The sequence below is a fragment of the Myxine glutinosa genome, chromosome 6, assembly GCF_964187855.1.
Source record: "Myxine glutinosa chromosome 6, kmMyxGlut1.1, whole genome shotgun sequence".
NCBI classification, from domain to species: domain Eukaryota; kingdom Metazoa; phylum Chordata; class Myxini; order Myxiniformes; family Myxinidae; genus Myxine; species Myxine glutinosa.
Window position 1 is genome coordinate 49869746 of NC_136266.1, and position 25462 is coordinate 49895207.

At 43.3% G+C, this 25462-nt stretch overlaps 1 protein-coding gene across 6 annotated transcripts in view; it reads right to left on the minus strand.

The window, feature by feature from the left end:
• Nucleotides 1–25002, minus strand: part of LOC137416884 (calpain-1 catalytic subunit) — a 90198-nt gene extending 65196 nt beyond the window's left edge. For 4 of the 6 annotated variants that reach the window (XR_010982353.2, XR_013623802.1, XR_013623801.1 and 1 more), the window contains exons 1-11: nucleotides 24701–24993; nucleotides 18552–18621; nucleotides 18333–18451; nucleotides 17408–17541; nucleotides 16161–16335; nucleotides 15635–15706; nucleotides 13259–13344; nucleotides 11441–11518; nucleotides 11180–11340; nucleotides 10927–11087; nucleotides 10540–10739 (exon numbers count right to left, since the gene is read on the minus strand). Coding sequence is in view for 3 of the 6 variants with exons in the window: in XM_068102576.2 (XP_067958677.2) it covers nucleotides 10540–10739; nucleotides 10927–11087; nucleotides 11180–11340; nucleotides 11441–11518; nucleotides 13259–13344; nucleotides 15635–15706; nucleotides 16161–16335; nucleotides 17408–17541; nucleotides 18333–18451; nucleotides 18552–18621; nucleotides 24701–24880 (1436 nt within the window). In the remaining 3 variants the exon portion in view is untranslated. Of the gene's footprint in view, nucleotides 1–9426; nucleotides 10178–10539; nucleotides 10740–10926; nucleotides 11088–11179; nucleotides 11341–11440; nucleotides 11519–13258; nucleotides 13345–15634; nucleotides 15707–16160; nucleotides 16336–17407; nucleotides 17542–18332; nucleotides 18452–18551; nucleotides 18622–24700 lie in introns of those variants that run through there. The other 2 variants (XM_068102574.2, XM_068102575.2) reach the window with 2 other exon arrangements.
• Between the last annotated feature and the right edge of the window lie 460 nt (nucleotides 25003–25462).

The window sequence follows — 25462 nt, forward strand, 5'->3', positions numbered from 1 at the left end:
ACTGGAAGTTTAACGTTAAACTTTTAGAAGATAGTTTATTTACAGACTCCTTTCGTGATTTCTGGGCTGAAATGAGTACTAAAAAATCTTCTTTCTCCTCAATTAGTCTTTGGTGGGACAACCTAAAGGCCCAAATTCGAGTATTTTGTCAATTTAATTCGCACTGTACCAATGTAAAACATATCACGATGGCTTGCTTGGAAGCAGACATCTTAAGGTTAGAGGGCAAGTTGGCCAATGAGAGCAACCCAGCGAACTATCGGTTGCTACTCGAGAAGAAGGCCCAATTAAGGGATTTGATCCATGAAAAAGCAGCGGGCACACTGGTTAGGCTAAGAATACAGAATATACAGGTTTCAGATACCCCAACTAAGTCTTTCTTTCACCTAGAAACTGTAGAGAAACCAGCACGACTTATATCTTCGGTTTTGGACCCAGGGGGGAACGTCCTAACAAATCCAAGTGATATAAGATTAAATATAATCGATTTCTTTTCTGAACCTTTCAAGGCCAAAACAGTTTCTCACGAAATGATGAATATTTTGACCTCTCACCTTCCTTCTGTGGCTGAGGCCCAACGTCTGGAACTGGATGCTCCAATTACCCTTCCAGAGCTAACCGGTGCACTTGCTGAGATGGAGTCGGGAAAGGCCCCAGGCATCGATGGCCTACCCGCCGAATTTCTTTCGGCATTCTGGGACATTTTGGGCCCAGAGCTGCTCAAGGTTCTGGATGCGTCTCTTTTATCCAGAGAATTACCGCTCAGTTTTAGAAGAGCAGTACTCTGCCTGCTACCCAAGACTGGCGATCTCCGACACTTGTCAAACTGGCGTCTGATCTCTTTGTTGTGCACGGATTACAAACTGTTTTCCAAGGTCCTTGCGAACCGGTTGAAGACAGTTATTGGGGACATGGTGTCACCTGATCAAAGTTGCGGCATCCCTGGCAGATCCATCTACGACAACATATTCCTAGTCAGAGATTTGTTAACTGGTAAATGTGTCAAAGAGGATTTTGGATTGGTGTTTCTTGACCTTGCAAAGGCCTTTGATAGCATTGATCATGAGTTTTTGTGTCATGTGTTACAAGCTTGCGGGCTCGGTGCTAATTTTAGAGCCTACATAGCTTTGTTATATGCAAACATCTCCAGCTTGATCAAAGTTAACAACGAATTTTGCCCACCCATAAAGGTTCAGAGAAGGGTAAGGCAAGGTTGTCCACTTTCAGGTCTATTATTTGCCCTCGCCTTGGAGCCTCTCTTAATCGCCCTCAGAAAGGATATCCCTGGACTTGTCCTTTCTCCAGGACACCCACCTTTGACCCTGTCTGCTTATGCCGACGACCTATGTGTCATTATAAAAAGAAAATGTGACAGTGACGCCATGGCAAAGTGTTTGTCGGACTTCAATCTTGCCTCATCATTAAGGTGTAATTGGGGGAAAAGCAAGGCTCTGTGGTTCCCCTTTCCAAAAAATGACTTACCTGTGCCACCGTTATTACCACCACCTCCCCTTCCTGCAGAGCTAGTGTGGGCAAACGATGGCATCAAGTATTTGGGCGTCTTCCTCGGTCCTCCTCAGTATGCCCAGAACAATTGGGACAGGATCATTGACCAGGTAGATGGGCGTTTGAGCCGATGGAAAAGAGCTCTACCCCACCTTTCCTATAAGGGTCGCGTGCTAGTTGTCAACAACCTCGTCACTACCCTTGTGTGGCACCGGTTCATCTGCCTGCAACCACCGGAGGTTTTGCTCCAAGCTATCCAGAGGAAACTGGTGGATTTTTTTTGGGGAGGCTACCACTGGCTTCGACCCAGCGCCATATGTTGTCCCTCGGCCGAGGGTGGCCATGGCCTAGTTGACGTGAAATGCCGCCTGTTGGCCTTCCGGCTCCGCTCCATCCAACGCTTGCTTTATGCAGAACACCTACCAGGAAAGCCCTTGGCCTGCTCCATTCTTCAACGAGCTGGGAGGCTCGGATACGGACAGGAACTTTTCCTGACCAACCTTCAACACGTCGATACATCTCTGCTTCCAGTCTTTTATCAGAGCCTCTTGAATGCCTGGCAGGGCGTTTCGATAAGTCGCCAAACAGACTCATATGGCACTAACATGTATGCACAAGAGCCTTTATTTTTCAACCCACTTTTCCCCGATATCCTGAGGAGTCGTGACTTCTGCCAGCATTTTATAGTGGCCAACATCCTGAAAGTGTGTCATCTCCGACACGACTCTGGACAGGGATGGAAGCCTGCGAACGAGCTGGCGGGCCTAACTGGTGTTCGGTCCAGGAGGCAAATCGGGAACATACTAAGAGCGGTGATCCGAAGGGGCCACCAGCTAGGCCTACATTGGACGCAGGACGCAGAGGTTGAGCCCACAGTTCCAAAATTAGTTGTGGCTTTTACCCCAAACGAGCTGCCCCCCATGAGCGCAGGGTCACCCCCCTTCCATGCTATGAGCAGCAAGAGTATTTATAGGTCTTGTGTGAAACTTCTTCTTGGGGACCCACCTCTAGCGGGGGTTACTCGGTGGAAAGGACTCTTGCCTCCCGGTCCCCCCTCTGAGCCTTTATGGGATACAATGTATGCTGGACTTATTTCTAAAAGAACAGGTGACCTTCAGTGGCGTTTGGCCCACTGGATTGTTCCTTCCAATGCTGTCATTCGTTTTTTTCCCCCCATTTCCGGCTGTTGCCCCTTTTGTCCGGTGAGGGAAGATTTGTTTCATGCTTTCATTAATTGTGAAAGACTTTCTCCTTTGTTTCATTGGTTAAATTTTATTTCCCATAGATTGCGGGTTACCTTTTCTTTGAAAGCTTACATCTTTGGCTTTCCTCCCAAAAAGGGAACCACATCTATTGTATTTGGGTTCCTAACCGCTACCGCTAAATTGGCCATATACCTGTCGCGGAAGGCGAAGTTGGGCGGCAGACCCATGCAGGAATGCAGTATTATGGTGTTTTTTAGTTCGTTGGTGTCAGCAAGGCTCAAGCTTGAATTTGGCTGTGTCCAAACTGCAAACGACCTTGCAAATTTTGTTGCAACCTGGTGTGTTGGAGGGATTTGTGAGGTCCAAGATAACATTGTTAATTTCTGTATAAATACAGTGCGGGTGATTCTTATACACTGTTCCATGCTTCTCCTTGCCGGCTTTTTTCTCCCCCCTGGTCTTGACCTACTCTTTCTTTCTTCCGTCTCTCCTCAGGGTTGCAGATGCGATTGTAAATCTGTACATATAAAAGTATGCCTAGTGTAGAAATTATGCCTTGATTTTCTCCTCGTGTTTTTTTTGGTATTTGCACCTTTTCTGTTGCTTGGTTTGCAGTGCACTGATTATTTTTTCCTTCTGGGATTCCTATGATTTTACTGATTTTCCTGGATGAATTGCCTTTGGTGGTACTCTTGTTTTTATACTTTTATAATAAAAAGAGTTTAAAAGTCAAGTCTCTCTCTCTCTCTCTCTCTCTCTCTCTCTCTCTCTCTCCCTCTCCCTCTCTCCCTCTCTCCCTCTCTCCCTCTCTCCCTCTCTCCCTCTCTCCCTCTCTCCCTCTCTGTCGCCACCTGTCGGCTGTCGGTGCGTTGGGTGTAGCGTCATGGCGGCTGTGAGCAACTGCTCTGTGTTTTGGTGAGTCCGTCGTGAGTTTTCCCCCCTCTCCTGCCCTCCCCTGCCCCCCCTCCCTCTCCTTTTCCATCCTGTGTGCTTTGGCGTTTGTTTTCATCCGTTCTACACCTTTGTCTTCGAGAGAGAGAGGATTGAGAGCGGGCCCATTTTGGGTGCGGCCTACTGGCGTTGACGGCGCGTTGTAAGCCATTTTTGTGCTTATAATGCACGTTTATTATTTACTTTAGTTCGATTATTTAGGTTTGATACCCTCTTGTCCGGTTCGGACAAGCGGGGGGAGGGGGAGGGGGAGGGGGGGGGGGTATTTTCGCCGGTATGGCGAATGCACGCTCTCGTCGCGATGACTTTGAAGGCTTAACCAGGAAGCATGCATTTGTGTGCGTGGCTCCGGATGGAGTCCCTGTCGAGGACATCATCCTCGCTGTAGGGAGCATTGTTGGGGATGAAAATATACGTGCAGCTTCGCGTATGAACCAGAAAGTGGTGGTGTTCGTTTCAGACGAGGAACTCATCCATGACGTGGTAAGTGCGGGAATAACCACGGAAAGCGGTCACTTTATGATGGCGTCGCCGCTATTAACTCCCACGACGAGAGTGGTTATTTCCAACGTACCACCATTTATCCCAAATGACAAGTTAATGACCGTGCTATCACGGTACGGTAAAATGGTATCGAGGATTTCAACAATCCCTCTTGGGTGTCGGAATGAACGTGTTAAGCACGTAATGAGCTTCCGCAGACAGGTGTATATGGTCCTTCCAGACCGTGGGGACGACACAGGCCTCAACATCACTTTCAAAATTAATTTTGAAGAGGCAAATTTCCAGCTATACGCATCGTCCACCACCTTAACATGCTTTCAGTGTGGAGCGTATGGACATTTAAAACGTTCTTGTCCCAAAGCCTCGTGTGTCCGGTGTGGCAAGACGGGTCACACCGTCATAGGTTGTAAGGAGGAGGTTGCTCCGCTAATTAATACTCCCAGTGGGAGGGAGGTTAACGCTGCTCCACTAATTAATACTCCCAGTGGGAGGGAGGTTAACGTTGCTCCACTAATTGAGATTCCCAGAGGGGGGGAGGTTAACGTTGCTCCACTAATTGAGATTCCCAGAGGGGGGGAGGTTAACGCATTTCCACCGCTTAAAATTCCTAATGAGGCTGAATCCAGTGTTCCAAGCGTGAAGTAAGTTATTCCTCCTCAGCAAAATGTTGAAATGGACACTGATAGTAAATTGGGGACGAGTAAACGAAGGGCTCCGGATGATAATGACTCATCTGGAGCAGGTAAAAAGGTCGTGCTCGATTTTCAGGCTGTTGGTGGAAAAACTCTTCAGGAGGCACCTGGATTCTTTCTACAAAGCGTGGACCAAATAAATAAAGTGGAAAACCCAGAAAAGAGTATCAGGGTTCAGCCGCCAAAACAACGCGCTTCCATTACTCACACAGACGACGTTAATGATGTAAATAAATCAGGCCACGATTCCATGAATGGTGCATCATTGATCCAAACGAATGTCGCCGAACAGGCTGACATCCATAATAAATCTGCCAATATAGCAGATAAGGGTGGAAACATAAATCCACAGGAATGTGGGAATAATGATTTCATGCCAATTGAGGAAATCAGTAATCAATGTGCTGATGTTTCCCAAACCCAACACTGTGCGGACCCCCCAGACAAGGGAAGGCTCGGTTGCATAGCAGGAGAGGAAAACGGTATTGACCCAGACCCCATTGGACCACTTTCTGATTTATCAGAATCGGAAGAGGAGGTGGAGGTAACAGCGTTATCACAATTAATGGCAGATCAACCCCCAACCCCTCCCCATATTGTTCTCTCATTCCTCAATGAAATGTATAGACAGTGAAATGTCATCATTGGGGATCATTTCCCTGATTTGGCTCCCTTTATTCAGGCTGCAAAACTAGTCATAAAAAAATCTGAGGAACTAAACCTAACAAAATCGCAGTTTCATCGACTAAAGAAAATCATAACAAAGGCAAAGAGTGAGTACTCACAGCGTCAGACAAAATTTACTCATGAGTGATGAAGATGCTTAATCTTGCAACACTCAATATAAATGGTGGTGGGGCCAGTCACGTCCGCCAGATCCAAGTGAATAGTTTATTTAAACGGAAACAAGTTGATGTAATATTACTGCAAGAAACTCATATTATTGAGAAGGTTGAACATGACTGGTGCAGCATGTTCAAAGGTAAATGTTTCTTCAGTAATATGTCATCTGTATCTGCTGGAGTTGGGTTTTTGTTAAAACCAGGGCTTGTACCTGAATCTTGCCTCTTTCAGGAGGTGATTCGGGGACGTTTTGCCTCCCTAGAATTGGTGATCAATAGCCTGAAGCTTATTATTTTTAATGTATATGCACCAAGTGAGAGTACTGACCGTAAAGCCTTCTTTACTGAAGTGATAAACCATTTAAATTTGTTTGACCCCAATCAGTGCATATGCATGGGGGGAGATTTCAATTGTACGCTAGAGCCCAAAATAGACAGAAATTCACCGGAACCACATCCCGAGTCCCATGGTGACCTCTCCCAGTTTCCCAGCACACAGGGGCTTTTTTGGATGTATGGCGATTGATGCACCCAAATGACCGGCAGTTTACATGGTGTCGATGCTCCAATGGCCAAGTATCCTTAGCGAGGCTTGACCGATGGTACATCACCCCACGATTAAGGAATACTGTAACCTCCTCAACTATTACCCCCTCCATCTTCTCTGACCACCACATGGTCACGATGGGCCTATGTTTCCCTCAATTCAAACGGAGGAGCGCCTATTGGAAATTCAATACAAGTCTTTTGGATGATACCCTGTTTAAGGAAGCCTTTCGCATCCTATGGATAGCTATAGTTGAAAAAAAGCCCCTCTTTGCTTCCACTAACCTTTGGTTGGATAATATGAAAACTCATATACGACTGTTTTGTCAACAGTTTAATTCCCACATCACTCATGAAAGTCAAATCACATTGGCTCGGTTGGAAACCGAAATTCTAAAACTGCAAAACAAAATGGCAGAGCAAGAAAATGAGACAAATTATAAATTGCTCCTTGAAAAAAGGACCCAACTCCGGGAACTATTACAGGAGAAGGCTGCAGGACTACTAGTTAGACTGAGAGTAAAAAGCATTAAAGTATCAGATAGTCCTAGCAAAGCCTTCTTTCACTTAGAAGCTGAAACGAAGCCTCCTTGGCTTATTTTATCAGTTAAGGACCCCAGTGGGAATGAAATTACAAATTCTGATGGGGTAAAAATCACTATTAGAAAGTACTATTCTGAACTATTTGCAAAAAAAGATATATATGAGGATAAAATACAATGTTTTACCTCCCATCTCCCAACCCTAAATGAGACAACGCCTGGAGCTGGATGTGCCTTTAAGCCTTGATGAGTTACAGCGTGCCCTGGTTGGAATGGAATCTGGAAAGGCTCCAGGAATTGATGGCCTGCCAGCTGAGTTTTACATGGAATTTTGGGCCCGGAACTATTGATTGTATTCCAAGAATCCTTGCGAAAAGGTGTAATGCCACTAAGTCTAAGGAGAGCAGTGGTGAGTCTTCTACCAAAGTCAGGAGATCTCCGGCGGATGTAGAATTGGAGACCGGTTTCAATAATGTGGACTGACTATAAATTGTTTTCGAAAGCAATGGCAAATCGTTTGAAAAAAGTCATTGGTGATCTGGTTTTACCTGATCAGACGTTCTGCATCCCCAGTCGTTCGATTTACGACAACATTTTTTTCGTGCGGGATTTAATGTATGCTCGCCATGACCAAAATGATTTTGGAATATTTTTTCTAGACTTTGAAAAAGCTTTTGACAGCATTGACCATGTTTTATTGTGTCATGTTCTTGAAGCATGCGGGTTTGGGGTAATTTTCAGGGCCTTTATAACTCTATTGTACACTGACATCTCCAGTGTAATTAAGGTGAACAATGAACTGGTTCCCCCCATAAAGGTTCAGAGGGGGGTACGGCAGGTTTGCCCAGTCTCAGGTTTGCTTTTTGCAATAGCAATGGACCCATTACTTTGCACACTGAGAAAGAATATCTCTGGCCTGACCTGTTTTCCTGGAAGCCCACCAATGACTATATCGGCCTATGCAGATGATGTTTGCGTCATTATAAAAAACCACCAAGACATTGTTGCTCTTGTAAAGTCCTTAAGAACCTTTTTCATGGCTTCATCTCTGAAGGTTAATTGGACGAAAAGCAAAGCTCTTTGGGTGCCATACCTTAATAGTTGCCTACCTGTCTCAACACATCTGCCTGCTCTTCCAGAAAACTTAGAGTGGAAAGCAGATGGTGTTGATTACCTTGGTGTGTCCCTGGGCTCTACACAATTTGAGAAAAGGATTTGGGAAGGTGTGACTGGAGAAATAGACAGGAGGCTGAACCTGTGGAAAAGAACCCTACCGCACCTCTCATTTAAGGGCCGAGTCTTAGTGACAAACAATTTGGTTGCTACAACGTTGTGGCATCGCTTTATTTGCCTGCAACCACCAGAAGTGCTGCTGGACAGGATACAGGCCAAACTTGTGGACTTTTTTTGGGGAGGCCATCATTGGCTGCGGCCAAACGTAATATGCCATACTTCATCTGAAGGTGGTCAGAGCCTTGTTCACGTGAGATCCCGTCTCATGGCCTTTCGCCTGTGCTCCATTCACACCTCCTATTTGGTGAAAACCTGCCAAACCATGCCTTGGCTTGCCATATTTTACAGCAGGCGGGTAGACTCGGCTATGGTCTCGAAGTATTCCTGACTTACCTTAAGTATGTGAATACATCAACGCTCCCCATATTTTACCAGAGCCTTCTCAGTGCCTGGGAAAGACTTTCCGTGAGCCGTAAAGCGGACACTTACTCCCCAGGGATGTTCGAGGTTGAACCCCTGTTCTTCAATCCTCTCTTCCCTGATGTTCTCAAGAGTCGTCATTTGTGCCAACGCTTTATTGAGGCAGGCATAAACAAAGTATGGCACCTTTGGCCAAACTCCGGTGTCGGGTGGAGGAATGTGGAGGAAATTTCAACCATGACGGCGATTCGGTCCAAGAGGACAATTGGAATGATTTTGAGGAAAGTTGTTCAAAAACGTCATCAGCTACAGAAACTTTGGACTCGGAATACTTTTGGACACCCCAACGAGTCCCCTTTCCCGAAACTGATTTTTGACTGCTTTCCCAAGGAACTTCCACCTGTTAGCACAGGGACAAGTGAATTGCATGCTGAGAGCAGCAAGAGCCTGTATAGGTGGTGTTTATCTCAAGTTCTTGGTATTTCTCCGCTAAATGGAGTAGCACGTTGGAAGAGGCTACTCCCTGCTGGGCCCCCCAATGAACCTGTATGGGAATCAATGTATTGTAAGCTGATTAACAAAAGAACAGGTGATTTTCAGTGGCGTCTTGCCCACTGGATCATCCCATGCAATACATATGTATGGAATTTTGCCCCAATATCTGCATGTTGCCCCTTTTGTTCTGTAAATGAGGATGTTTTTCACTTTTTTTATTGGTTGTGAAAGACTTTTTCCTTTATTTGAATGGTTAGACTTTGTGTCATTCAAAATGAATTTCAGATTTACTTTTCGATCCTTTATTTTTGGGCTCAAAAAGAGACGGCAACACAACAAAGAATATGAACTGTTGTGCTTTTTTGTAGCTACAGCAAAGCTTGCTACTTACCTGTCCAGAAAGGAGAAGCGTAATGGTAAGCCCATTCGTCAATGCAATGTCATGACGTTTTTCAATGCACTTTGTGCTGCAAGGTTAAACCATGAGTTTGAGTTTTCCAAATCATGGGTAAAATTGATGGATTTGTAGAAAAATGGTGTTTGGAAAGTGTCTGTGAAGTCTGCCAAAACAAGTTGGTATTATTTTTCTCTTAATTGTTCATAATTTCTACACTTAGTAGTATTGCTGCAGAAGATTGCATTTATTTTTGGTAAAATTTGAACTGATCAACGCTTGTATCTGTATTGTTTCCTCGCTTTCATCGTTTTCTCTTGTTTTTGGCTTTTTTGATTTTATACACTGTACATCCATGCACTTTATATTTTTGGAATAAAAGGACGTCTCTCTCTCTCTCTCTGTCTCTGTCTCTGTCTCTGTCTCTGTCTCTCTCTCCACACCTCTTTGCAGCACATTCATACACACTTTGCAATGCAGAACATTTAATTTTACAAAACCCATATCATAAAAAATCCAACGGATCGGGGATGGGAACTGCCTCCACAACATAGCAGAGCTGAAGCGTTTGAACAAAGCGCCACATATGGGTGGTTTTGGCCGTCGACCCCAGTACAGGATCATGGGCTCGACCAATGAGCGCCGCATAGCAATGAGAGTGCACCAATCAGGAAGCTGCACGAAGAGCTGCCAGTTCCCAGACCGTGCCTCTACCAGGGGCATTATAAGGCTGGAGAATTCCATGATTGGGGTTGGTATGCATCTAGGGAACATCACAGTGACAAACTGAGCCCTTGAGAGCAAGCGGTTGCGAGAGCAAGCTGCAATGGAAACGAACGGTCTGGTGCTGCGGAGCAAGAGATGGCAAGCCTGGAGTTTTTCCCTGGACACACTGATTTACACACCCTTTCTCTTTCTATCCCTATTTCTAATTTGTTTTTGTGGAACACACAAGAGCATTCCACAATTGCACCCTCGCCCTACCTTCTTCATCTCTTTCTGTCTATCCCTCTTGCTTATTCAGTTTCCTGGAATGAGTTTCTCCTTGTTATATGTTTTATGTGTCGGTTTGACTTTTTGTGTGATTAATGTTCGCTCTTTCACGAGCCTCGATCTTGTATACAAAAAAAGAAAAAAAAGAAGAAAAAAAGCAATACACCAAACTATGCATTTCAAAAACTGTGGAATGTTAAGGGGAAAACTTCTCACCTGGAATTGTTCACTTTCTCAGTGTACATGGTTAGAGTGAAGTCACCCTCTGCGTCAGACTCATTCATACTTGGAATGATGATGTAACATCCAGGAGAACATTTCATTCGCTTTACTACGTCTCTGCGATACTCAAATTCTGTCTCAAAAAGGGGACGCTGCAGCTCTTCTGTGGTCATTTGCAAGTTCATGTCCTGTACCTGCAAATAGTCATTCAAAACACTTTGCAATTGATATACTGAGCAAGTAGATCCAAGCAAACATAGACACAGGCAAACTGCTATTGTCCAGCTACTTTGAGAAAAATGGTCACCAAATGATGGCCTTCTGCCGTGAAGTTGAAGTTATGAGCAAGTTTACTCGTATAATTGACACTAGCAAACTTACTTGATAAAGGTAGAAGCCAATGGGCCTAGGTTTTGCATTGTTCAACCGCCGGTGTTTCTGTGACAGCAGCACCAAAAAGCTACAGCCAACTTGGTCACTATCCGACTCCTCATCTTCTTCCATGAGATTGAAAATAATTTTGGGGTTTCTTGTGAAATAACCTGCAATTGGAGCAAAGGATCATGGGATATACCATTGGATAGTGGTAGAACATCTATCACTTGATTCAAAAATAGTCATTGTTGCTTCTTACCATCATTCTTCGGTCCTCCCGCAGTAACACCTTTCTTCCATGAGCTCTCGAACAATGATGTGACCCAGGCATGCGTATGCTGATCTTCATCCAACACTCCAGGGTCCATGTTGCAGATCTCCACAAGAATGAACTGCTCCACAAAGTCATGTTCAGAAATCCTTCAGGGAGAGTACAATGATAGCAGTTGCCAAATAGATTGGGTGGAGAAGTAGCAATGGGCCAATAATTAGGTGTGTGTTTTGGTAACAATACACCAACCAAAATTCCCCCTCATTGCGATCAATGTATCCCAGACGTCGTTTTTCTTCCTCTGATATGCTCTGCCAACACTCGTCTCTGAAAAACAATATAGGTAATTCCAATGGAACTCCAATCTGTGGTTCAAATGACAGGATTGCAGAGTAACGTGGGAAAACCACCTCAATCTTGTTTATATGATGTTCAGCATCCTAAACGCCCTCATAAGAGCTGACAGACAAACGGACGGACGGATGTGCGGACTGACGGACAACCAGATACCTCTGGCAACTTTGTCGGTGGAAACATAAAAACATCTCTAAGTGCTCCTTACTTTATAGTAGGAGCCAGGATCTTTTTTTACTGCAATACAGTTTTGTTATTTGAGCTACCAGGCTATAGTCTACCTACCTACCTACCGGCAAGAGTGATACACAGGCCTACCTTCTCTGCATTCAACATGGATCTGTTTTTACAAGTATTTATTTACAATTATTCATGTGATCAGTGTGGAAATTCACCTGAATCATTGTCAGGTCTCACGTTGAATGCTCTCTGGTTGATAGCATAGTTGACGACTAATGTTCAGTACACTAGACTGAAAGGCCAAGGAGAATGGATGTACACAGGGGGCATATTTCTCCACCCCCACCATACTCCCATCATTCTACATTATTGTAGCTCGTATGTTATGGTGCCATACTGTATATCCATAAGAAATACTGTACGTCCAGCTTAACAGGACAATCGTCACACACTTGACATTTCCTGCTTTTTATCTCCACCACTGAAGGTGGACAGAGGGTATGTTTCCACAACTGTTTGTCAGTCTGTCTGTTTGCTTGCTTGTGTACAGACAACCAACCAACAGGCATTTTAAGGCCATTTTCCCTGCTAGAGCGGGGGTTAGCCTGCAATAGAGGTGTACAGGATATGTCAAAAAGTTATGGACGGATTCAGACGAACGTGGATTACCAAGCACTTCCATTTTGGTGAGGATCCACATCCCTATTCCGACACTAGAACTTTAAAGTGATTCTTCACCATTGAGAGAAAGCTAAAAACGATATATGGCACAATATCTGAGATATGGACGGATTATGACAAAATTTGATGGACAAATTGGGTATGGGACAAGAACAAGACGATTCGATTCTGGTTCAGGTCTGGATCAAGATCCGGCCTATTAGTGGGACGCAAAACGTAAACTGTTCAGTGTTCAGCCTGGTAGAGGTATGCTCTACCGAGTGCCGTTCTAGTTTATATTTCTTAAGGGGGGGTTAAGGCACTGATATTGCTTACTCGTTGATATAATTTTGGTTTCCCATCCAACGTTGCACTGAGGAAATCAAGAGTCAACCACATAGTGTGAGCTGGTACAACAAGTGAACCGTACCAGATGGGATGAGGCAATTGCATTGACAATCCGATAATTTGGTGAACTGGAACGGAATGTTCTAGTCTCCTCTACTGAAAACGTGTCCTCAGTCCACCTGTAATTTTAATTAATTATTTTGATTATTTTGAAATTGTAATTATTATTTAGTAATTATTTTGTAATTGTTTTGTATGTAATTATTTATTTTATGTTTATTATGTAATTATTTTGTAATTATTTAATTATTTTGTAATTTTGTAATTGTATTGTAAGAAATGTAATTATTTTGAAACCAGCTCATTTTACAGAAACGAAAATATCAAATCCTGAATAAAGCGTCCTTCAACTAGAAGTATTTTCATAATGTCAAGGATGCCATTTCATACTATTACATCATCACCATACCCTTAAAGCCTTGGAATGATCTGTAATGTGGCCTGGCCTTGTTGTGAGTCCCTTACCCATCACTCCAGCATCCTGTGTATTCTCCCTGTCCATAAGGATTCCGGATGCGGATGAGGTTGTGAACCTTCTGATTCACGTGCACCTGCAATTCAAAGCAGAGTATGCTGCTGATGGAATGACAATGATACAGGGTTATGGTCAAAATCATCATCAAAGCTAGTTTGTGAACCTATTTTAGATGAGCAATTCCAATATCTTCAAAGGTCTCTTCGACAGGAGCGAGTGATTCTGAGAGTTCCATGAGAGGTCATTGATAAGTTTTCTGTTTACACTTAATACACATAGAGTCGTGGCCAAAAATATTGGCACCCTTGCACTTTTTTCAAATAGCTCACAATTTTCTCTAAAAATAAGTTGAAATTGACAAAAGTATTTGGTCTCCACAATTCTTGATTTCACTGTTAATATTACAGAACCTTTGTTTTTGATTCAGAACTTATAATGTCCTTTTAAATCAGAAAATAAAAAGAAATGGCATTGACAAAATTATTGACACCCAAGACTTAATATTTGGTAACACAGCCTTTGGACAAAATAACTGCAGTCAAGCGCCTCCTATAGCCACGAATGAGCTTCCTACGTCTCTCTACTGGCAGTTTGTTCCACTCTTCTTGTGCAAACTGCTCCAGTTCTCCTAGTTTTAAGGGTGCCTTCTCCCAACTGCTGTTTTCAGATCTCCCCACAGGTGTTCAATGGGATTTAGATCTGGACTCATTGCTGGCCACTTCAGAACAGTCCAGTGTTTATCATGAACCATTCCTGGGTGCTTCTTGAAGTGTGGTTGGGGTCATTGTCCTTCTCCAAGACCCTTGACCTTCGACGGAGACACAGCTTCCTGACACAAGGTTGAACATTGTGCTCCAAAATGCCTTGGTAATCTCCTGATTTCATGATGCCATGCACTTATTCAAGGTACCCAGTGTCTGCACCAATATGTGTCAGTGACAGTTTTCTGGACTAAAGCATTTCATGTACTGCAGCACTGGTGCACAAATTTCAGCAGTACAGCACTGGTGCACAATGGGCGATACAATGGAAGTCATTCAATATGTCCGCCATCACGTGCTTCCACCATGTCTACACAGATATATTGGATCTCCCTTGCCTCTGGGAACTGGACATTGTGGATGAGAAGGGTCTTCTAACTTTACCGAGGCATACGCATTGAAGGTTCTGCAATGATTCAGTCTTTCGGATTTGAATGGTGTATAAGACCATTCGGCAGCTTGCTTGAGCAACCACGTAGCCTTATGTAGGACATACTGTGTGCCATAATCATGGAGGAGCCGAGAAAATGTGAACTTAAAAAAACCAACACCACCACCAAACTCTTCCTGTTTTTATGCATAAACTGAATTTTAGATGTTAGAAAGTGAGGATTGTATTCATTTGTCCCTATATTCTCCCAAATTGTGGAATTGTCTCCCTGTATCTGTTGCCTCATCCTCCTCACTTGAAACTTTTAAATGCACTGCCCATCACTACCTTGTGCACTCACTAATGCACATTGACCATCTCTTATACATAAGCTTAATCTTTCCCATTGTGTTCTTCTCCACGTATTGTCACTCGTTACCCTCGTCAGAGAGTTAGAGAGAGGTTATTGCATTTGGGTCCGTTTGTCTGTCTGTCTGTCGGGTTGTTGGATTGTCTGCACATAACGTGAGTATGTTTATTAATCACACAATACCCTTTATAACCCCAAGACCCTTTAGCCCCTTTACACGCCTAAGCTAAGACCTATAAAGACTACAATGACCCGAAAGGCCCAGAGGACCCCAAAGGAACCTTAAAGATAGCGAAGACCCTTAAAAACCCAAATAATCCTGAGGACCCAAAGGACTCAAAGGACTCAAAATACCCAATGACCCAAAAGACCCTGAGGATCCAAAATACTCCGAGGTCCCAAAAGACCCTGAAGACCCAAAGGGCCGAAAGGACAAAACTACACAAGCACGTCCTGGTGAGCGAGGGTCTGCAATCTGATTGCTCTTTCTAGTTTTTGTTTTATTCCTCCTTTCCACGTCGAGTTTGTCCACGCAACTCCCCCATACCTTTTGGTAGTTTGCAAGCATTCGGTCCATTGTCCTTTAGCTACACAAAGTGCTTAGATCCCTAGACCATTGGATCCAAAAAACACTTGGAAAAAGTTCCTGTGATTAAGCCTAGAAACATCAAAAGTTGGTCCTCAAAACAGCATCCAAATATCAAAAGAAGAAGAATACTTGATTCCCTTGGGAGGGCATTGTCCTACCTTTTGATACCCATTTAAAGAGATTACCTACATTCAGCGAGATATGCAGCCCATCTTGCCCCAAGTGAAAACAAGTCAAGCTAAACTTCTTGCAAAAGTGAATTTGAGGATGACCTACCTGATCAACTTTTATTACGGAATAGGCATGTCCGCAGAAAAGACCAACTTCATTTTGGTTCCCTTGAAATCCCTGACAATGAAAGGGAAGAAATAACAAAAAATAGCTCCAACAAGGATTAACACAAACGTTTTCAATTAACGAATGAGAAGCTACATAATATTATGAATGCATTGGAGAGGGCAAGGGAAGGGAGGATAATAGTGAATACGCTGGAAGGTCGACAAATTGAGGATGTATGACATAAAGGCCATGTGTGGGATTTTTGGGGAGAGAGAGAGCAGAGTAGAGTGAAAATTCGGCCATTTTGCATTTATTTTGTTGTGTGTAGATGACCTTAAACCAACGAAATACCAAGCAAATTATTATTTTAGGAGTAATTTGCAACTAACCGAACAATGAGTTAGTTGTTTCTCGTTGAGAACATTAATCTGAAATTCAGTTATTGCTTGCCCTACTAAACGAATATGGTGGGTGAAAACCCAAAACCACCGTCGTTCATTTTCACACCATATTTGATGATTACCGACACTCCGCAGCAGATGAGCGCTCCTTTGTTCAGACAATGTTTCATCATGTGCCATAGGTTTTGGGTTGCAGGTGCAGGTTTCAGAGGAATTGACTCCACGATGCCACCTGTGAAGTCCCTCAGGGCCTCAGATGGGAAGCCCACGTGGAGAGCAGAGAAGCTGCCATTGACTCTAGAAAGACAAAGTTGGCAAGATTTGGTCCATCACTAGGGCAAGTGTCTGCTGATTCAGGCCTAAATCCTTCTGTTGAGATCATTAATAGTCTTAAACCTACTGATTTATAACAATGCAAAAGAGCATCGTTGAATCATTGAATGTGTGTGTGTGTGTCTGTCCGGGTCGTAACTTTTTTTTTACCATTTGAGCTTTTTCCATCTAATTTTCAACAAAGCTTTATTACGAGAATACAAAGACAAATTAATAATTTTGTCTGAAGCTCATAGGTCAGCGTCACCTAAACCCATCAATTTTAATCCAATTGACCTGAAATTTAAATTTACCATTTGAGTTTTGTCATCACATTTTCGACCTAACTTTATTATGAGAATATGGAGAAGTCAAATTACTAATTTGGTCTTCAGGTCAAATACCAGCATCGCATGAAATTGTCAATTTTCATTCAATTGACCTGAATTTTAAGAATTTGCAAATTGTGTCACTGAATTGGTTCACCAATCAAAAGCTAGAAGCCGATTGTCACGAAGGTCAAGGTCACCTAAAATCGTCATTTACTCGTGTTTCTATATCATGTTTAGCATATGGAAGAAGAAGTCTGAAAATAAACTGGGCTTTGCATTTTCAGATGCTTTCTAGTTTTGATATTTTATCCATGGTGTGTGTCAGGGGTGGATCCAGGAATTTCAAGACGGGACGGGCGGGGGGGGGGGGGGGGGGTGCATGAAACTATAGCGCTGGGGGGGGGGGGGATAAAGAGGGGGTCTGGGGGACCTCCCCCAGGAAATTAAAAAAAATTTGATCGTCAGAAACGGCATTTTGTGCGTTCTTGGAAGTTTCTGCAGTTCCTTGTGTTCTTCCTTGGTCCAACAGTTCAGCAGATTTGCACCGCCTGCACCCTCATCCTGGATCGAAGGGGGGGGGGGGTGGTGTGCACCCCCCTGCACCCCCCCTGGATCCGCCCCTGTGTGTTTGTGTGTGTGTGTGTGTGTGTGTGTGTGTGTGTGTGTGTGTGTGTGTGTGTGTGTGTGTGTGTGTGTTTGTCCTTCCATATTTGAATGAAACTTACTTTGCATAAGCCTTTTCCAGCAAAGCACTCCAGAATTCTTTTTTTTGCGTAGATCGTGTGAGGATCAAGTGGCCGTCGATGGTGGGCAGGCGATCATCGACAAAGACTTCCACCCAATCCTTGTACTGCCAGAACTGGAGTAATCAGAAAGCAGACAAGGACAGACAGTTTTCTACTGGGAAGTACCTATCTACTCCTGTGACGTAATTGATGTCATTTTTGTCTACATAACTGCAGACAGACAGCTGGATTAATGCCACTTTCAGAAGGATAGCATGCTCTGTGATGGAGCACCCTTTGTGTGCAGCACCAGGGTGGCAGTTTGTTGTGAGATTCCACTCTCTCTCGAATAATAAATGGTCTATGGAGAGGAAAGCATGCTACCAAATGAGCTATTTGGTGAAACTGCAATGTGAAGAGAACAAAAAAAGATCTATGTGAAGAATTACAATAAATGAAGATGGATACGTAGTCTAAACGTAATAAAATGAATTAAGATGGACGGTATTGGAAGTCCAACTGGTACTGGAAGTTTTATTTTTCTGTACAAAATTGAGGCTCATTGAAGGGCAAGATACTGAGTGTAGAGAAGATCGTGGGTAGGGGTAGGGGATGGGAACTTGTCCTGTGGAGGGAAAATAAGTAATTTGAAACTCTTTGCCACAGCTGATTATAAAAGAATGATGAGAGTGTAAATGTTGTCGCTGACTATTCCTTTGCACGTGATGTACCACATATGCTGAGAACATCAAAAGAATGAACGAATGAAGATGAATGTGAAGAATGAATGAAGAAGAAGAATGAGCACGACCGAATAACAAGGAAGAATGATCAGAGGAATGAATGAGAAAAATGAAGTAATGAAGTATGAGAAGAATGAATGATTGAATCTGAGGATGAAGAATAAGAAGATTAACCAATTCACCCGAAACAGGAAAATCCCTGCGTAGTTGTCGCTGAAGCTCTGTGCGGCAGGTACCACTTTGTCCATAAGCTTGGATTTGTTGGTGAGGCAGGTGATCGCTGCCAGGACCCAGCAGTTGGCTGTGAAAGCAGATAGGATACATTGTATAAATAGGAAAAGACGCTGCATGGGCAATGTAAACAAGTTGTGCACACAAATAGGCCTACTTGTTTTTCTTACCCAGTTCACCCTGCACAACATCCAATTGGGTTATTCCTTCTGATATGAATTCAGGGTTCTGGCAAATCTCCTGCGGGGGGCAAACAATGGCAAGTTAGACAAAGACGAGATTCTGCGACAGATGTTTGTGAGGAAGATGCAAAAACTGAGATATTCCCTCAATGGAGAAGTGGTGCAGCTGCATCTACTCATGTAAACCCCCATTACCAGATAACCCTTCCATGTGATCATTAGGACTCAACAATATAAAAATGAAACACCTGAAAAGGCATTCTTCAAGTAAAAAAAGGAAAAAAAACACCTGAAATAAATCATTCTTCTTGCCCCGAAGGGGATGCAGGACTATTGCAATGTGTGTGTGTGTGTGTGTGTGTATATATATATATATATATATATATATATATATATATATATATATATATATATATATATATACATATGTATGTGGTGTGTGTATTTTTGCTTTAAACATAGGGGTAATACCCGGGCGCTCACCTGGAAGAACAAACAGTATGCTACACTGATTGAAGGTATTTTAAACCAATTTCAATGGTTGCTAGATGACGGGGCAGCATGTAGAATCATACTGACATAATCATAAGACTTTAAACAAACAAACAAAAAAAAATACCTATTTTGGGGGGGAACCCCCCCCCTTCCCCAACCCCATATACCTCCTGAGACCCCAATTTTTCTAATGCCTTAAACAAACATTGAAACATCATGGTAGGCTATGAGCCAGACCCCCCAAATTGACCGGTCGGTACCATACAGATGGAGTAAGGCTCATTGTGATTTTTAGCAAGATATATGCCCCTAGATATGAAAAAAAAGTGATAGCAGTGTATAACTCTCGGCCATCTCTGTGTTATCACCCGAAATATTATTATACGCCTGCTTCGCTTCGCCAAAAAATGTGATATTTGCTAAAATTGGAATAAATATGTTTTTAAGGACCACAGAGTGCCGAGATCGAGATCGTATTTGTTCGAGAGATCATGATAAACCCAGAGTGTGGAGCAAGTTTGCATGCATTGTGAAATATAATGTAGCTGATGTTACAAACCTACTTTAGGATACTAGCTAATACCAAAAATTACACTGAGATACCAAAAGTAGTAGACGAATAAACCTAAAATGTTCAAAAGCTATGTTTCGTTCCAAAATATCAAAATTAGGGGGTATGGTTGAACATATTTTGAACTTTGCCAAAATATGTGCCACAAACAACCACCATATTACAAAGTAATGATATATTCCAATGCAGTGGTTCCTTGCGAAGATTTTGAGGGGTCAAATGTTACTCTGGGAGTTTTCATTTTTGAAATATTGACAAAAATGTACAATGTGAATTCTGAACTCGAAGCGATTTCGACCACTTTTTCACTAAATTTAACATATTTTTTGTCATTATATCAATATTTTGATAAATACCCCCACAAATGTTCTATATTTCTATTACTATATTAGTTGGCATCCAGTATGCAAATTATTGGCACTCTGTGGTCCTTAAAAACATATTTATTCCAATTTTAGCAAATATCACATTTTTTGGCGAAGCGAAGCAGGCGTATAATAATATTTCGGGTGACAACACAGAGATGGCCGAGAGTTATACACTGCTATCACTTTTTTTTCATATCTAGGGACATATATCTTGCTAAAAATCACAATGAGCCTTACTCCATCTGTATGGTACCGACCAACCCCCTTGGCTCATAGCCTATAATAATATTTCGGGTGATAACACAGAGATGGCCGAGAGTTATACACTGCTATCACTTTTTTTTCATATCTAGGGACATATATCTTGCTAAAAATCACAATGAGCCTTACTCCATCTGTATGGTACCGACCAACCCCCTTGGCTCATAGCCTATGGGTGATTAAGATTGTGGTGAAGTTTCATCGAAATTATGTGTGTAGTTTCTGAGATGAACGGAAATACCTATTTTTGGGAGCAACCTCCTCTGTAGACCCTCCTAAAGGGGCAGATATTTTAAATGCCATGAACAAACTTTGGTACAGCATGGGTGGTGAAGGTTGTGGTCAAGTTTCATCAAAATTGTGTGTGTAGTTTCAGAAAAGAAAGCCACTTTGAGAAAAAATACCTACTTTGTAATAAAATACTTTGTAATGCCTGACGGCATCAGCCCACGGGTCCTAAAATCCTGTTCTTCCGCTCTTTCACTCCCTCTCTCTGTTCTCTTCACCCTCTCTTTTGCTCAAGGTCAACTGCCATCTGCTTGGAAATCAGCCAACATCACCGCTTTGCACAAGAAAGGTGCAAAAACAGATCCTAGCAACTACAGACCAATCAGCCTTCTCCCAATTATCAGCAAAGTCATGGAATCCATCATTGCTTCGGATATGAAATCTTTCCTCTTCTCCAATGGCTTGATCTCTGATCATCAATTTGGTTTCAGACCAGGTCACTCTACTCTGGACATGCTGCTTCTGCTGTCTCAACAATGGATGGAGGTCCTCAATGCCAAACAGGAAATTAGAGCTGTCTCCCTCGACATATCACGTGCCTTCGATACGGTCTGGCACCCGGCTCTGCTCACCAAACTCTCCTCCTTTGGTATCCATGGAAATCTCCACGCATGGCTGGCGGACTTCCTCTCTAGTCGTAGTCAACGTGTGGCCCTGAATGGGTTTCTCTCATCTCCTCTGCCTGTTCAGGCTGGAGTTCCCCAAGGCAGTGTTCTGGGCCCTGTGCTTTTTCTGGTCTTCATCAATGATCTCTCTGACTCTCTTGAAAATCCTCTCTATCTCTTTGCTGATGACTCCACTCTCTGCCGCTCCATTCCTCATCCCTCAGATCGGCAGTCGGCAGCCTCCTCACTCTCTGCAGACCTGGACAAAATCACAGACTGGGCAAACAAGTGGAACATGTCTTTCAATCCTGACAAATCTCACACTCTTACGATGTCTCTCCGAAAAGACCGACTGGACAACCCTCCCATCTACTTTCTGAATAATCCTCTCCAAGAAGTTTTGTCACTCAAGCTTTTGGGTCTCACTATCTGCCATGATCTTTCCTGGGAAAACCACATTTCCAAGCTGGCCTCCAAAGCCAGTCGCCGACTGGGCATCCTCCGTCGTGCGAAGTCCTTCCTTGGCACACCTGAGCTCCTCACCACATACAAGGCTTTCATCCGCAGCTCAATGGAGTACTGCTCTCCCCTCTGGGCTGGTGGTCCTGCCTCACACCTAGCTCGTCTTCACGCTGTTGAAACCAAAGCGTTCAGAATCATTGGAATCGCCCGCGATGACGCTAACTCCGAGGGCCTTTCACTTAATCACCGCAGGCAGGTTGGTGGTCTTTCCGTCTTCTACCGACTCCTCTCCGGCCTTGCTCCCCCAGCTCTCTCTGGGCTCTGTCCCCCAAATATTCCTGCAGGTCGCACAAGATCTGCCTGCAACCCTCTTATGGTTAAACTGCCAAAATCAGGACTCTCTGCTCACCTTCACTCCTTCATTCCTCTTTTGTCCCGCTTCTGGAACAAACTCCCTCACTCTCTTCAATCCCACTCCTCCCTCCAGGTCTTTAAAACGGCTGTTCACCACCATCTCCTATCTTCCCCAATCCAAAACCTTGATCTTTTCTACCCCCGCTAATTTCACCCCAAAACCACTTTTTTGACGTGACTTTTGACCTCTTTCCTGGAAGTGCTTGGTGTCCTTGCGTTTTATACCTATCCTGCCTCCCCCCAGGCCCTCTCCCTCCAAAAACATCTCCCGATGTCCCTGCTCTCAAATGTTGTGTTTGTGTGCTTCCTCCCCTTCTCTCCCCATCTTGTCGACCGCTCCCCTTTTTATATACTTTGTTTGCTTGTTTGTTTGATTTGTTTGTTTGATAAATGTTAGCTCTTTCACGAGCCTCGACTCTGTATACAAAAAACAAAAAACAACAAAAACGTGGTTTTTTTTTCAGAAAAAATACCTATTTTGGGGGGTCAAACCTGGACCCACTTTGACCTCACATAGACCCCCTTAGACTTTGATTTTCTTAATGCCGTGAACAAACCGGTGCATCATGGGTGATGAAGGTTGTGGTCAATTTCCATTGAAAGTGTTTGTAGTTTCAGAGGAAAAATCAAATTCCTATTTTGGGGGGTCAAACCTGCCTCCACTTTGACCCCGGTAGACCCCCTTAGACCCTGATTTTTTTTTAATGCCGTGAACAAACTTCGGTACATCACGGGTGATGAAGGTTGTGGTCAAGTTCCATTGAAATAGTGTTTGTAGTTTCAGAGGAAAAATCAAATTCCTATTTTGGGGGGTCAAACCTGCATCCACTTTGACCCCGGTAGACCCCCTTAGACCCTGATTTTTTTTAATGCCGTTAACAAACTTTAGTCACAACACAACAAATATCATTTGTGCCAAATTTGGTTGCAATCTCATCAGCGGTTTTGGAGAAGAAGTTTCAAGTGTTTATGGACTGATGGACTGACGGACGGACTGACAGACTGACGGATGGATAACGCACCATTACATAAGCTCCCCTGAACTTCGTTCCAGGTGAGCTAAAAATAGTTTTCTCTGCAACTGCTTGTCTGATTGATGCAAAACTTTAAGCATAGGAGGGACTGACTCTCCATGGATAATAAATTATTGCTAACTCATAAGTCACATGGTATGGCAGCCATATTGGATTTGTTGTTCTACTCCTCCTCCTATTATGAGGGGTGAGGTCCGATGGCACCAAGCTTCTGCTCTTCCTTGACAACAATCCTCCTCCACTCCTCCTCTGTTCCCAGCCAACTCTCTCCACCCTCCAACCAACCCCAGCTTACTTCTATCCCTCCTCACACAATCCTCCCATCTCAACCGCTGTCTACCTCTTTTCTGCCTACCTTGTTCCCTCAACCTATCCACTCTTTGCCATTCTCTCTTCGCCCATCCACACCAAATGTCCAGCTCATCTCAGTCGACATTTCACCAATTTCCCCATCAAGCTCATCTGCACACCAATCTGCTCCCTCAGTTCATCCATTCTCTTTCTATCCACCCTCTTCACTCCTGCAATCCACCTGACCCAGTTGTTCTCGCAAGCCACTGTTGTTGTCTCTCTGTCAGTGCTACCATCTCCAGACCGTAAAGGTAGGCCTGCATTACACACAACATCAGAACCTATCCTTTCAATCTCCGTTAAATATTAATGTCTGCCAATACTCCCTCCACACATTCGCACCCACCTGAATCCTCTTCCACACCTCTGCCTCTGACTTACCATTCCCAGTCACTGTTCCACCCAGATACTCAAACCTATCTCCTTCTCCTCTAACCTGATATTCATTTATTTTCTCTGCTGCACAAACCACATCACCTCCATCTTCTCCATGCTCATTTTCAGCCCATATTTTTCAAATGCTTCCTTCCACTCCCCCAGTACTTCCTGCATCTCCTGCCCACTCTCCACTACTACAACCAGATCATCCACATACAATATCCTCCCCAGAATATCTTTCATGTTTAACTTCCTGATTACCAGCTCCATCACCTTAATTAAATGATGATGGATTAAAGCAATAAAATTGAACGTAATTTTCTCTGAAACTGGTCAACAAAGAAATTGAAACTTGGCATATAGCATCCATCAACTTGCCATGGGATATATGGGGTGATAGCGATGACGTCATTGGTGAAGTCGTATTCCAGACATAATTCACTTAGAAATATTAAATAATTATCATATCCGAATCCATATTCAGATCTTCACCAAAATCTAATCGAATCGTCGTTGTCAGACACCCAACCTGTCGAACAAGTTTCATTCAAATCCATCCATAACCTTTTGAGATATCCTGCTATATGTCGTTTTTGGCCCTTTCTCCCAATGGTGAAGAATCACTTAAAAATTCTAGTAGCCGGATCCGAATCCTGATCTTCACCAAAATCTAATTATTTCGTCCTTGTCACATACGCTACATCTCTGCCAAATTTCGTCCGAATCTGTTCACAACTTTTAAAGACATTTTGTTCACAAACAGACAGACAAACGGACAAACAGACAGACAGGGGTGAAAACATAACGTCCATCGACCTTTGGTGGCAGAGGTAACAAGCACATTATAAGGTGAATTATGTTTCCAAAGAAATGCATATTTTCCATGAAATGCCTTTCTATATGTACTCACAAAAGGTCTTCTCCATGCGACGTTTTTCTCTTTCAGGGAGTCTGGAAGTAAACTTGGAGAAGGTGGAAAGTCAGGGTCTTCAAACAACCGTCCTGCAGACACATATTGTGCTTTCTTGATCAGAAAACTATTTCCAGGTGAAGCGTCGAAGGCTCGAGGACTCTGTTCGTCAGAATACATGTCTTAATGGTGGGTTGTTTCAGCCAAGCCTGCTGTAAGAAGGAATGGAAGAAGCAAAGTCCTAGTTTCTGATTGAATCTGAGATTATTATTCGTTTGCGAAATGCGACACCACATACCGCACACACAGCCTCTTGCTGAAACATGCAAACATGCTTTAGGGCGGTTTAGCACACCCGTCATAATAAGAAACATAGAGCATGCGGCATGGAATGCAATGGCTTGGAGTTATGTCCTAAAACTCCGGGTCGCCAATAAAAATCTTCAGTTAAGAATTTACCGCCTTTTTAAGGCCATTTCTTAAGTAAAGAATAACCTACAAATTAAGTTTATTTTGAGTTTATAGTCTTACCTGTGCAATAACTTCGATTTGGCAGTTATTGCAATGGATTATTATAAGATTGTTCCAATGTCACCCGCAAGCATGTTTTTGTTCTCGCTTCTCGTTTTTTATCAGGTCGCGTAAAATATATCGACAAAGGTGAACAGCATTGTTTGATGAAGGTTTCTATACCGTAATATGTCAAGGTATTACTTCTAAGTCCACATCATTGTGATTCCCCATTATTACAACAAGCTTAAT